This window comes from Sinohyriopsis cumingii, chromosome 9, assembly GCF_028554795.1.
Source record: "Sinohyriopsis cumingii isolate HCF-2022 chromosome 9, ASM2855479v2, whole genome shotgun sequence".
In the NCBI taxonomy this organism is placed as follows: Eukaryota; Metazoa; Mollusca; class Bivalvia; order Unionida; family Unionidae; genus Sinohyriopsis; species Sinohyriopsis cumingii.
In genome coordinates this window covers 96,172,274-96,184,760 of record NC_142969.1, presented here as the reverse complement: position 1 = coordinate 96,184,760, position 12,487 = coordinate 96,172,274, and the positions used below count along the sequence as shown (strand labels likewise).

Below are 12,487 nucleotides of genomic sequence, written 5' to 3'. Positions count from 1 at the left end.
CGAGTGATCTAGGGTGTTCAAGTGAACACTATCATATTGGATGAGTTATATATGGTGTTCAAGTGAACATTACCATATTGGATGAGTGATCTATGGTGTTCAAGTGAACACTGCTATATTGGATGAGTGATATATGGTGTTCAAGTGAACACTACCATATTGGATGAGTTATCTAGAGTTTTCAGTGAACATACCATATTGGATTAGTGATCTAGATTGTTCAAGTGAACACTACTATACTGGATGACTGATCTAGGGTGTTAAAGTGAACACTACCATATTGGATGAGCGATTTAGGGTGTTAAAGCCAACTTTACTGTATTGGATGCAGTAACATTCTGCAGTATAGATGAATTTGATTGCAAACACAATACAATTAAGCCAAAACATTTTTATCAATAAGTTTAATAATTATTATATGTATAAAATATTTTCAGAACATGGCACCCATCCATCAGCAACCCCGAATGGATGTACTTCAGTTGTTGTACATACCACAGGTACAGACTTAACGGCCACAGGTGGGCCAGATCTCTTGAGCTGACAGTGAATAAAGAAATGGCATCTAAGAATGATAATAATCCTTTCATTCTACATGTGGACATGACATAATTTGTTAGAGTATTGTTTTTTAATTACAATAGAATTATGGTATTATGCCTCAGACTAGTCAGATTTGTTTACAGAAGCAGCTATTGTGTTAACTTTACTTTATGAGATATTCTTTGTGCTCATATATATCTTCAAGAAACTGTTTATTTTAAGATTCCGTAAACTTTTTAGTTTTCTTGGTACTCTTTCCCTTGATAACTTGTACACTTGCAATTTCTTCATATTCAGCAAACAGAGACAAGTTTTTGGGGTCTTTTTTAGTAAAAAGTAAATGGAATTCATGCCTGACCTCATATTATAAACATGGTATAAGTTATCCAGATATCATTTATCAAGGGAGTGATATATATATCATGTTATGTAGTTTACTGTATGTTGTATCAAGGGAGTGATATATCATGTTATGTAGTTTACTGTATGCTGTATCAAGGGAGTGATATATCATGTTATGTAGTTTACTGTATGCTGTATCAAGGGAGTGATATTTCATGTTATATGGTTTACTGTATGCTGTATCAAGGAAGTGATTTATCATGTTATGTAGTTTACTGTATGCTGTATCAAGGAAGTGATTTATCATGTTATGTAGTTTACTGTATGCTGTATCAAGGAAGTGATTTATCATGTTATGTAGTTTACTGTACGCTGTATCAAGGGAGTCATATTTCATGTTATATGGTTTACTGTGTGCTGTATCAAGCGAGTGCTATTTCATATTATATAGTTTACTGTATGCTGTATCAAGGGAGTGATATATCATGTTATGTGGTTTACTATATGCTGTATCAAGGGAGTGATATGTCATGTTATATGGTTTACTGTATGCTGTATCAAGGGAGTGATATATCATGCTATGTGGTTTACTGTATGCTGTATCAAGGGGGTGATATATCATGTTATGTGCTTTACTGTATGCCTATAAATTTAGTACAACTGCAAACCACACAATTCCAGATCTGGCATTACATGATTCAGTTTGTTAGGAACAATCAGTAAAACAAACAATATAGACCCTGATCTGGCAGTACATTGTGTGATGGCAGGTAAAGGTTTATGTAACAGATAATCTGACATTTTCAACAGTACCTCAGATATATATTGGGAAGGGGTCCTATAATTTCCATAGAATGGTCACTGGATATTTCAGTTAATGGTGAGTAGTAGCAACACAATTCCAACAAAGTGTGAACCCCCTCGCCCCAAATGATCATTCTAAATAAACGTTTCAAAAACTTCCCCAGAAACAATTGCTGCTGTATTTGATTTTGCATTTAATTGTATGATAATAAAGTACACAGCTCCTATCACATTTAATCTGTTGTATTTTTATGTTTTTGATATTTCTGATTGGAAAATGCTTTCACATTAGTCATGATATTGTTGACATTGATAGAAAATGTTTTCACATCAGTCATGGTATTATTGATTTTGACAGGAAAAGTCTTTAACATCAGTCATGGTATTATTGACTTGACAGGAAAAGTCTTTGACATCAGTCATGGTATTATTGACTTTGACAGGAAAAGTCTTTGACATCAGTCATGGTATTATTGACTTTGACAGGAAAAGTCTTTGACATCAGTCATGGTATTATTGACTTTGACAGGAAAAGTCTTTGACATCAGTTATGGTATTATTGGCTTTGACAGGAAAAGGCTTTTGCAGATTCAGTTTTGTATTATTAGACTTTGACAGAAATGGGCTTTCACATTAGTCATGGTATTATTGACTTTGATAACCCAATACATCTTAGAATATTTACATATGTTTATAACAGCTTCTTAGAACTTCAGCAAGAGAAAAAGATACTTGAGAAGACACACATTTTTAACAATCATACTGGTAAACAATAGCGAATAGAAGAAAATGTTTAAGAAATTGATATTAGATTAAATTAAAGTAACTTTCAACCTTCCCTAAAGATTTTCAAGTGGGCTTGGAAATAAAAATGTTAGAGTAATAACACACACATGCATATTTTTGGCATTTTTGAAAATGTGAGGTGTCTTTTACACAAGCTATCATGTCCATTTTGGGTGAATAATATTACATTTGAAGTGAGCAGTTTTCTTTGTTCATGAAGAAAGATGTGTAAGGAGACACAATATGGCCAGTGTTTATGTCTCTTATTTTTTATGACTTGATTGCTTTCTTTCACAATTATGTTCTTGCTTTGTTCAGAACATTATGTAAATGGAAAATCTTTTATTTATTTTTTATGACTTGATGTCTTTATTTCACAATTATGTTTGTGCTTTGATCAGAACATATTGTAAATGGCCAGTGTCCTAATTTTTTTTATGACCTGATTGCTTTCTTTCACAGTGTTCTTGCTCTGATCAGAACATTACGTAAATGGCTAATGTTTATGTCTTGTTTTTTTTTTTGTTCACTTGATGGTTTTCTTTCAAATTTATATTCTTACTAGGATAGAGACTTATTATTTTTGTCTCATTATCTTTTGCTAATAAGATTGTTACAAATGTTTTATAGGTCATATAAGATAGAGGTGTTACAACAAAAATACTCAGGGATATATATCGAATCACTGTACATAATCAGATAGTCTCCAGCCTTCTAGATTAGTTGTCAGAATTAAACTTTGAAATGTTTTGTCTCATACAGATTGATTAGACACAGTTTAGCTGTAATCATTGTCAGTAGAGTTATAGCCCTTTGTGGATGTACATGTAACCATTTTACAAGGAAAATTAATGACTGTATAGATTAATCCCTGTGCTTCTGACTAATCAAGGAAACATCACAGTTTGCATGAGACGATTATTATTGAATCAAATAATAACTGGATTTTTGTTTGAGAAAGTGTAGTTGTGTTTGTGAGTTATAGAAGTTTTTACAGTTTGTTGTTATACAGATGTTGAGTTAAATTTGGGACTTTTTCAAGTTTTACAGTTTTTTCTTTGTGCAGAAGTAAAATTTCCAAGTGTTACAGATGATATTAATGCATTTAATATATGATGTGTATATGATAATGTAAAATCAAATAAAATAATTGTCGAAGGTTTAATTTTGTTATAGTGGTTATCAAATAGCTATGAAATTCACTCCACCATGAAACATAGTATTTTTAAACAAAACTACAGTAAACAGTGTGACCCACAGAATTTTATCACTTTTAAAATTTTCAGTATACTTCAAGGCCTCAACATGTCATCTCCACAAATATTTATGATTTCAGTTTATAAAGGTTTGATAAACCAAGTCATAAGTTTAACGTTATACATTTGTATGATCACATGTTGATTTCACAATAAGAATTAGCATAATGATCAGGAGTACACTAATTCTTAACACTGAAGATAGTTGAATGGTTTAATGGTATATTTAATACATTATTGGTTATATCATGCTGAGGAAATGTGAGATAACTTGCAGCCTTACTCAAAGACACCCTGAAGCAGTTGACCAAGGATGATCTGGGTGGGTGTCAAGACCCAAGACCCTTGAAATATGAGTCTGATACTCCTCCAACTGAGCTAGTCCATGGCCCCTAAAATATAGAACAAAATATGTTAGTTTAATAGCATTAATATATTACCTGCTGTTATTGCGATGCTTTATTTTTTCCAGGCACTAGTCACCAGTCAAAGGACATTAATCTCTTCTCCTGTTAGTAATTGGACATCTGGAATAGAAAACCCAGAAGGAAACCAATGTGATACCTTAGTTAATGTTCAGTAATCAGAATGGATATCTGGAATAAAAAACAAAATGAACCCAGTTTTATACCTTAATAAGCTTATGATAATTTCAATGGACATTTTGAAGAAAAAAACAAAATGTACTCAGTCTGGTACCTTAGTCAGCTTCCAGTAATCTGGAATAATAAACAAAATGAACTCAGTCTGGTACCTTAGTCAACTTCAAATACTCTGGAATAATAAACGAAATGAACTCAGTCTGGTACCTTAGTCAGCTTTGAATACTCTGGAATAACAAAACAAAATGAACTCAGTCTGGTACCTTAGTCAACTTCCAATAATCTGGAATAATAAACAAAATGAACTCAGTCTGATACCTTAGTCAACTTCCAATAATCTGGAATAATAAACAAAATGAACTCAGTCTGGTACCTTAGTCAACTTCCAATAATCTGGAATAATAAACAAAATGAACTCAGTTTGGTACCTTAGTCAGCTTTGAATGATCAAAATATTATACTTCTTTTCTTTGGACTCTATGCAGTTCCATGTGTTTCTTGGGCACTTTTTCTTTGGACTCCATGGATTTCATGTCTCTCTTGGATGCTCTTTTCTTTTTACACCATGCATTTCTTCATGATTTTTGGGTGCACTTTTTTGGACTCCATGCATTTCATGTTGTCCCTTGGGTGCTCTTTTCTTTGTACACCATGCATTTCTTAATGTGTTTCTTGGGTGCACTTTTTTTGACTTCATTCATTTCATGTTGTCTCTTGGGTGCTCTTCTTTTTTGAACCCCATGCATTTCATGTATCTCTTGCTCTCTTTTTTTGGAGTCCATGCATTGTCTGTCTCTTGGGTGCTCATATCTTAGGACTTCGTGCGTTTCTTTGTGTCTCTCTTGGGCACTCGACACTTGATCATACAAGTAGCTTTATGGCAATTCTTTTTTGTACTGTATTTGCTATTTACCCCCCAGTACTTGCTTTATTTTTATGTATCTTTTTTCCTTTCCATTGACTTTAGGGATTTAGAGTACATAAACGGAAAGGTTGTGTTACTTTTATTTGATCAGTCTAATAATAACCAGTGACTGGGTAAATAATTCCTACCCAATCATTCTTGTGTTTTTTATCATTTATTTTTGATATTCATGTCAGCCATCATTAATGCCTCAAGCATTTGGTTATGTAGATATAAAAAGATAGCATGGTACACACAACACCTGTTTAATGTGCATGACATGTATAGGCATGAGTGGTGGCCATATTGTTTGCAGCCCAACAAGGACGAGGCTTCAACACTTCCTCGTGTAGGAAGATTGATTGCCTGCATAAGAGAGGTGTCTAGGATAAATAGGTTGCCCACTTTCACAGTGGTGGGTGTCTTTCTGAGAGAGGGACCCATGGAACTTCCTGCTATAGAGAAGTCCCAGCCAATAATGAGCCCTGCCTTTCTCATACAGGTGAAGCAGGGTTGTGATCTCACTGAAATACACCCAGAATTAAATCAATTGTTTGTCCCTGAACAGACTAATAAATTTACGTCATCTAACTGGTCATTGCCCAGTAATTTTGGAATAATGTCAATCTTTTTCACCCAACCTGGGTTTGTGGGCAAGAATCGGCTAACTTCTTTGCACCTGTTCCAGTTAAAATCCGCAATTTCATTTGCATTAGTGCAGGGGATGACCAAGAGAAAATGAAAGGGTTGTATTTACTTTTTCTCCCTCCAAATGGTATTTCAATCTGATTTTTCAGCAGTCCCCATCTTGATTGCTTGGACTAAAAAGAGGGAGCGTATCAATCTGTTACTGAGAGATCTATCTTTAATGAAAATCAGCAGCTGATTCATCTTGTGTCTTTCTGAATCTTTCCTCTTGGGATGACGTCTTGAAAGCCACCTTCTGGCAATCCCACTCTACATTTTCATCATTTTACCTTTGATCTGTGTCATACAAGCATGAGGGTATTTATGCTTTTGGCTCAGATCTGTCAGTCTAACAGATGGTCAGACCATCCACCAGTATGCAGTAGAACAGCCTAATGACAACAGTGGTAAATTCATATAACCACTTTTCCTAGGCCATAAGCCTCCCACTAGGTTGGCAAATTCAGCAATGCATTAATAGTTGATGATGAGTACTAATTCATTAATAGTTATTCCAATTCTAACATTTTGCAGTTTATTTAATTCATTATGTCTGTATTAATGCACTGTGCTGTCTAGCTGTTTACCTTAGCAATGTTCATTAACAATTTGTGATACAACCTCATGCAGATGTCAGGAAATTGTTTTCTTAATTGTGTATTGATGGTTTATTTGTCTGAAGTTATGATGTTACTTTTTTTGGTTTTCTTTATGTGTTAAGTCATTTTTTCATACACAAAGATGTTATTGCAAGAATAAAGTATAGTTCCGTTACTATGTGTTCATATAATATTTTTTATTAGTAATGTATTTGTATTTAGTGTCAGTAATGCTCATGGATCAGTGAAGAACTTTGCTGCTAGATAAAAAAGTTGTAAGACCTTTCTGTGTGATATCTAGAGTATAGATTGCCTTCCTGTGTGGTATCTAAAGTATATATTGCCTTCCTGTGTGATATCTAAAGTATATATTGCCCTTTTGTTGCATTCCTATTCAGACTAGAATGTACTTCTAAGTTGAATTTTCAGATACTGTTGTCCACTAACATGATCTGAATGAAATAATACTTCAGTTAAAATAATTGCTAAATTTTGAAAATGTTTTAGCCAGCATCAGTCTTACAACTACAGTACAGTGAAACCCCAATATGTAATACCACAGACAGTGTCCACAAAATGCCATCACCCTTTGTACCATATCATGCAGTATCTGACCAATTCAGTCAAATGAGTGCCATCATGCTGTGTACCATATCATGCATTATCTGACCAATTCAGTAACAGAATGCCATCACGCTGTGTACCATATCATGCAGTATCTGACCAATTCAGTCAGAAAATGCCATCATGATGTGTACCATATCATGCAATATCTGACCAATTCAGTCACAAAATGCCATCACGCTGTGTACCATATCATGCAATATCTGACCAATTCAGTCAAATGAGTGCCATCACAGTGTACCATATCATGTAATATTTGACCAATTCAGTCAGCTGAGTGCCATCACGCTGTGTACTATATCATGCAATATCTGACCAATTCAGTCACAAAATGCCATCACTCTGTGTACTATATCATGCAATATCTGACCAATTCAGTCACAAAATGCCATCACTCTGTGTACCATATCATGTAATATCTGACCAATTCAGTCAACTGGAGTGCCATCATGCTATGTACATTATTGTGCAATATCCAAACAAGACATTTAATGGAAAATATATTGCCTGTGAATCTTCAAAATGTGTGCACGTGTGTGTGATTGTGTTTGTGCGAGCAGTCATGAAACTATGGACTTCATCTTGATGTACAATAAGTATGAAATGCTTAAAACAGTTATTAAATATTAATATTGGGTTTTTTGGGGACAGAGAAACCATTTATTGATAGATACATAGAGATAACTACAGTGTGTTTTGTTATGAGTGGTCGGAAAGAACAAGTTTGATATGGTGTAGGAATGTCAAGGCCATCAGGATGAGACATATGTTCCTACACTGAATCAAACAAGTTATTTCCTTCAACTTGGAACAAAATACTAATGTGGTTTTACATTTGTTAAATATCCCCTTTTTATTCAAACATTCCTCTAAAACATTTTAATGTATACGTTTTAAGAAACGAATACATGTAGGCATTTAGCTTTTTTTGAAAGATACTGTACACCAATCCTTATGTAGCCTTGGCCAAACACAGATATATACTGTCTAATTGCATCATTGGTCTGTCGGCATAGCAGGCATCAAAATGTGATGCTAATTTTGATTACTCCCATTAGTAAGGGGGGGACACAAACATGGCCTTGTAGCCTGTATGTCCAGACACATGTGGTTTGTATTGAATACATTGGATACATTTCATAATACAACCATGCCATTACCTGTCATCTAGCTGTCACAGACCATCCAGCATGAGGGACCTCTTAAAAAACCGTCCAGCCAGCTAGGATTTATGTGGTGACAGATCTGTCAACTTAGGCATACCGTCGGTGACAGTACTTTTAATATGATGGAAATTTCAATGGGACAGGGTCTTGGAGCAGCTGGTACCGTGATAGCTGTCCAACTGTCTCAGCATGGGAACTGTTTTAATCAAATGGTCCAGCCAAGTTAGATTTATGTGGATCTTAGTGACAAACCCTTTCGTTTAGCCATACTCTTGGCGACATACCCTTACTATGATGGAGATTTAAGTGGGAAATCTGCCCATCCAGTCAGACCCTTGGAGTGGGCAGTTCCAGTGATAACTGACTGTCTTCTATACTGCCAGCATCCAGGCTCACCATTCACCAGGCAAACCAACCAGCTCTGTCGACAATGCCGGACTCCCATATGTTCACTACTTATTCACATGGGAGAGTTGGTGACATTTTCAAAGAGGATGAAATTTAGTCAGCTATGCCACCTAATATGGCTTGTCCAGAGCTTGAAGCAGAACCAGGTCAAGACTTGACACACACTGAGTGTGACGAAGCTCCTACAAATCAGCATACTAAGATCCGACCATGGAGCAGACGGAATTTAGCCTCAAGGTCGTAGTTAAGGAATCTAAAGGGTGTTGGCAAATTCAGAATACCCTCTACCTCCTACCACTACTCAAGACAACAAGGTTAAAGCATTTAAGATTTTGACAGGAGGAAGAGACGCTGTCCTTTTGACTCCTTCCTGAATCGGCTAAGATTAAAGGAGATACAATGACCGACTGCTGAGTAGAATTGCTAACCTGGGGAATTCTAAGGCTTTCTTTCCGGAAAGTTAAGTACCAGGGACATTCTCATCTCACTGTTACAAGATTCACTCAGACACATTCAGCACTGATCTCCCGGCCCTTTATACACGAAAAATATAGAAGCAGCTCACATGTTTGCTCCACTGTTTTTAAAGTGGACAAAAGTATGTTCTTTGATACGTCAAAGCTAGTCTGGGACATAGTCATTACGTCTTCATTGTTAGATTTAATGGCCAGTACATTGACTGCTTCGGCCAACTTCGGCCTTATACGACGTAACCGCATGTCTGTGGTCCACTTCACTCGAACCTTATCATAACCTGGCTTTACGGACGCCGCCGTTTGGGTCAACATTACTCTTTGAAGAACAACTTGTATAAGTTCGGTGGCAGGCGGCTCAGGAACTGCCTCTCCAACTCGCCGCTCAACCCACATAGGCGTTTCGAAATTATCAATCTCCGCCACTACGGAGGGACGATACGCGGACTAAGAACATGGTATCTTTGCAGTCAAAGGTGCAGTATAAACCCCAACTCAATGCCAGGAGATAATAGTCTAACAAGCTAGGATGCAACCATACACAGGCGGCACGTTCAAACCTCATATCTCAAGACATTTTCCTACCCTCCCCACTGTCCGCAGACAGCCTACCTGTAGGCGGCCGCCTCCTTCAATGCCAAGTTCATTGGATCTACTTATTCCCTCAGACCGATTGGATGATCCAGTTCATTTCAGAGGGGCTTCAGATTTCATGTATCCTACCCCTTCTCCTTTCCTCCACTCCTCTCTTCACGGACATGCCGTCAGATTGGGAGAAGGATGCATTTCCACAACAGAAGATACGGTCACTCATTGAGAAACAGGCGGTCGAGATTGTATAAAGACCACTATCTCCGGGGTTTTAATCAGGTCAGTTTCTTCTTCCGAAGGCGAACGGCAAGTGGATGCTGATCATCGACCTGTGTCGCTTTAACCAATTCATTTTACTACCCAAATTCAAGACGGAGACGGCGAGATCAATCCGTCTGTCCATCGGACTAGACGATTATGTCGTCTGTCTCGATCTGACTGACGCATATTTTCACTTCCATATCCACCCTGCGTCACATGAAAAGTTTCCTTTTTACTTAGCCTGACACGGTTTATCAGTTCAAATCCCTATCCTTTGGGCTCAACGTCAGTCTGTTTTGTTTTTACCAAGGTTATGGATTTCGTCGTCACCCAGTTCCAATTGGCTTCATCTACAACGACGGCAGCGTAACTGGATGACATCTTCCAGAAATACATCGTAAGTTATATCATACTCCAAGGCAGAAACGAGATTTTCTCACCTTTAGATCATCTATGATTTCTAGCGAGCTGGAAAAAGCCCGACCTCTGTCCATCCCAGCATTTTGTCCATCTGGTACTGCTTCCTCGTGTTTGCGTAATCAGTATCGTTGAACTCGTAAAGTCCAGTTTACACAGGACTTGGATTTCAGCGAGAGAGTTATTGCAACTCGTCTAATTATTCAACTCGGAAGCTTACTTGATTCCGCTTGGCCGTCTTTTTATGCGTCCCATACAAATGAAGTAGCTAGCACAATGGCGCCCCTTTTCAAGTCCTTCTATCAAACTGCCATGTTCACGCCCGAGATACGATATTTCCTGCGTCAGTGGTGCGACCCCAGTTGGCTTACCATGGGGATCCAGTTAGAGAAGCCCCAAGCGGAAATATCGGTATGTACCGACTCCACAACATGGTCGGGGTGACCACCGTTAACGGAACGTGGGGGCCAAGGGAGTGGCCTCTAAACAGTAACATTTTAGAAATGAAACCTGTCGTGAACGGCTTTTACTGCTAGAGGGGTTCAGCTCTCAGGCAAAATGGTCCATATTATACCCGACAACTATGTGGTGGTAGCATACCTCCTCAAATAGGGGAGCACAAATCACCCGACTTTCGTGTTCTGATTTGACAGCTTCTGTATTGGTGTGGCAATCTCCATATTAGCGTATCAATCAGACAATGTCCCGACAGATTCGCGACACTATCCAGGAAAGCTCAAGTCTCTCCCTTAATCGGTATTACTCGGATCAGCATACTTTATCATCGTTCGATGCTCTATCTTTTTGCGACAAGGTGGATTCAAAAGTTACCCACCTCTATAACTCCAGTTCCAGACCCAGCAGCTTGGGTCGTGGACGCTCTTTCATTCAGTTGGAAGGGATTGTGTGGATCCAGCCTACCCCCCCCCCCCGTTATTGGTAACAAAATATTCCAGACGTTACGTGGTCAGAAACAGAAATGCAAGACAATTCTGATAGCCTCTCTTAGATGGGACAAGTCCTGGGTTACCAATCTACTCTGACAGCTCTGCCCAGGAAGATTCCGGCCAAGCCGAACCTTCTCAAGCAACCACGCCCATGGGTGTCCCATCCCTGCCCGTACTGTCTTCTTCACGCTTGGCTGGCTCTTGTCTGGGCAGCCTTACGAGGAAATACAATTTACATCTTCGATCTTGTGCATAATCTCGTGAGCAAGGAGGCCCTTCACTCTGAAAGCTTGCGAGGGATAGTGGCGATTTTTCAGAGACCGGTGCCATATTAATAACACCAATCCCTCAACTAGTAGCCGTGATATCAGACATGATAAAGATGGATCTGATCTTTTGGCCAATTTTGAACTCGTCGAACAAAATTCTTCACTCTTTTTCCAACATAGAACACCTGGGTTTTAACGTGGCTCAGTTCAGACAAATTCGAATTAGGCCACACTTTGCTAAAGTTGTTATCATCTAAAATATGTTTCCTGATGCCTTTAGCTTCAGCATGAACGGTTGCCTTGCAAGATCCTATTCGCGTACTACTTGAAACGAACAGAAGATCAGCCGTGGCACTTGCAAACACCTCTTTTTCCCCGGCAAAAGTGGGGAAACAGAATAGCAACTCTCAAGCCGTTGCTTCGTGGCTGAAATAGGTTATGGGCTTGAAATATTCGGAGGTCTCACAAGTTCCGAGTTGTCTCAGGAAGATTACCGCTCATGAGATTATAACGATTTCCGCGAGCCTGGCGTTCGAACGTAACGTTGAGATCCGACATTTAGTAGAAACTGTTGATTCGTATGCATCAAACTTTTGTATCCCAAATATTTAGCTGGTAGGTCCGGTGGCGGGGGCCCCGATGAGCACCAAACACAAAAAAATTAACACAAGCTACCAGCTTCGCTGTATCCGCCAGTAAACTTTTGTAGGTAAGACGATTTAGGTAAATTATCTTCTTAACCATATGTAGTGATCAGATATCAAGTGACTCTAGATTGTTCTGTATATGTTATTAGGAGAACAGGTTA

The 12,487-nt window shown here is 38.0% G+C and overlaps 1 protein-coding gene across 1 annotated transcript in view; it reads left to right on the top strand.

Annotated features, from left to right (window-relative positions):
• The window catches only part of LOC149792283 (uncharacterized), a 51,414-nt gene extending 49,045 nt beyond the window's left edge, over positions 1-2,369 (top strand). The window contains exon 9 of the mRNA XM_089969552.1: positions 438-2,369. Within this exon, the coding sequence (XP_089825678.1) occupies positions 438-544 (107 nt within the window). The 3' untranslated portion in view covers positions 545-2,369. The remainder of the gene's footprint in view (positions 1-437) is intronic.
• The last annotated feature ends 10,118 nt before the right edge of the window (positions 2,370-12,487 follow it).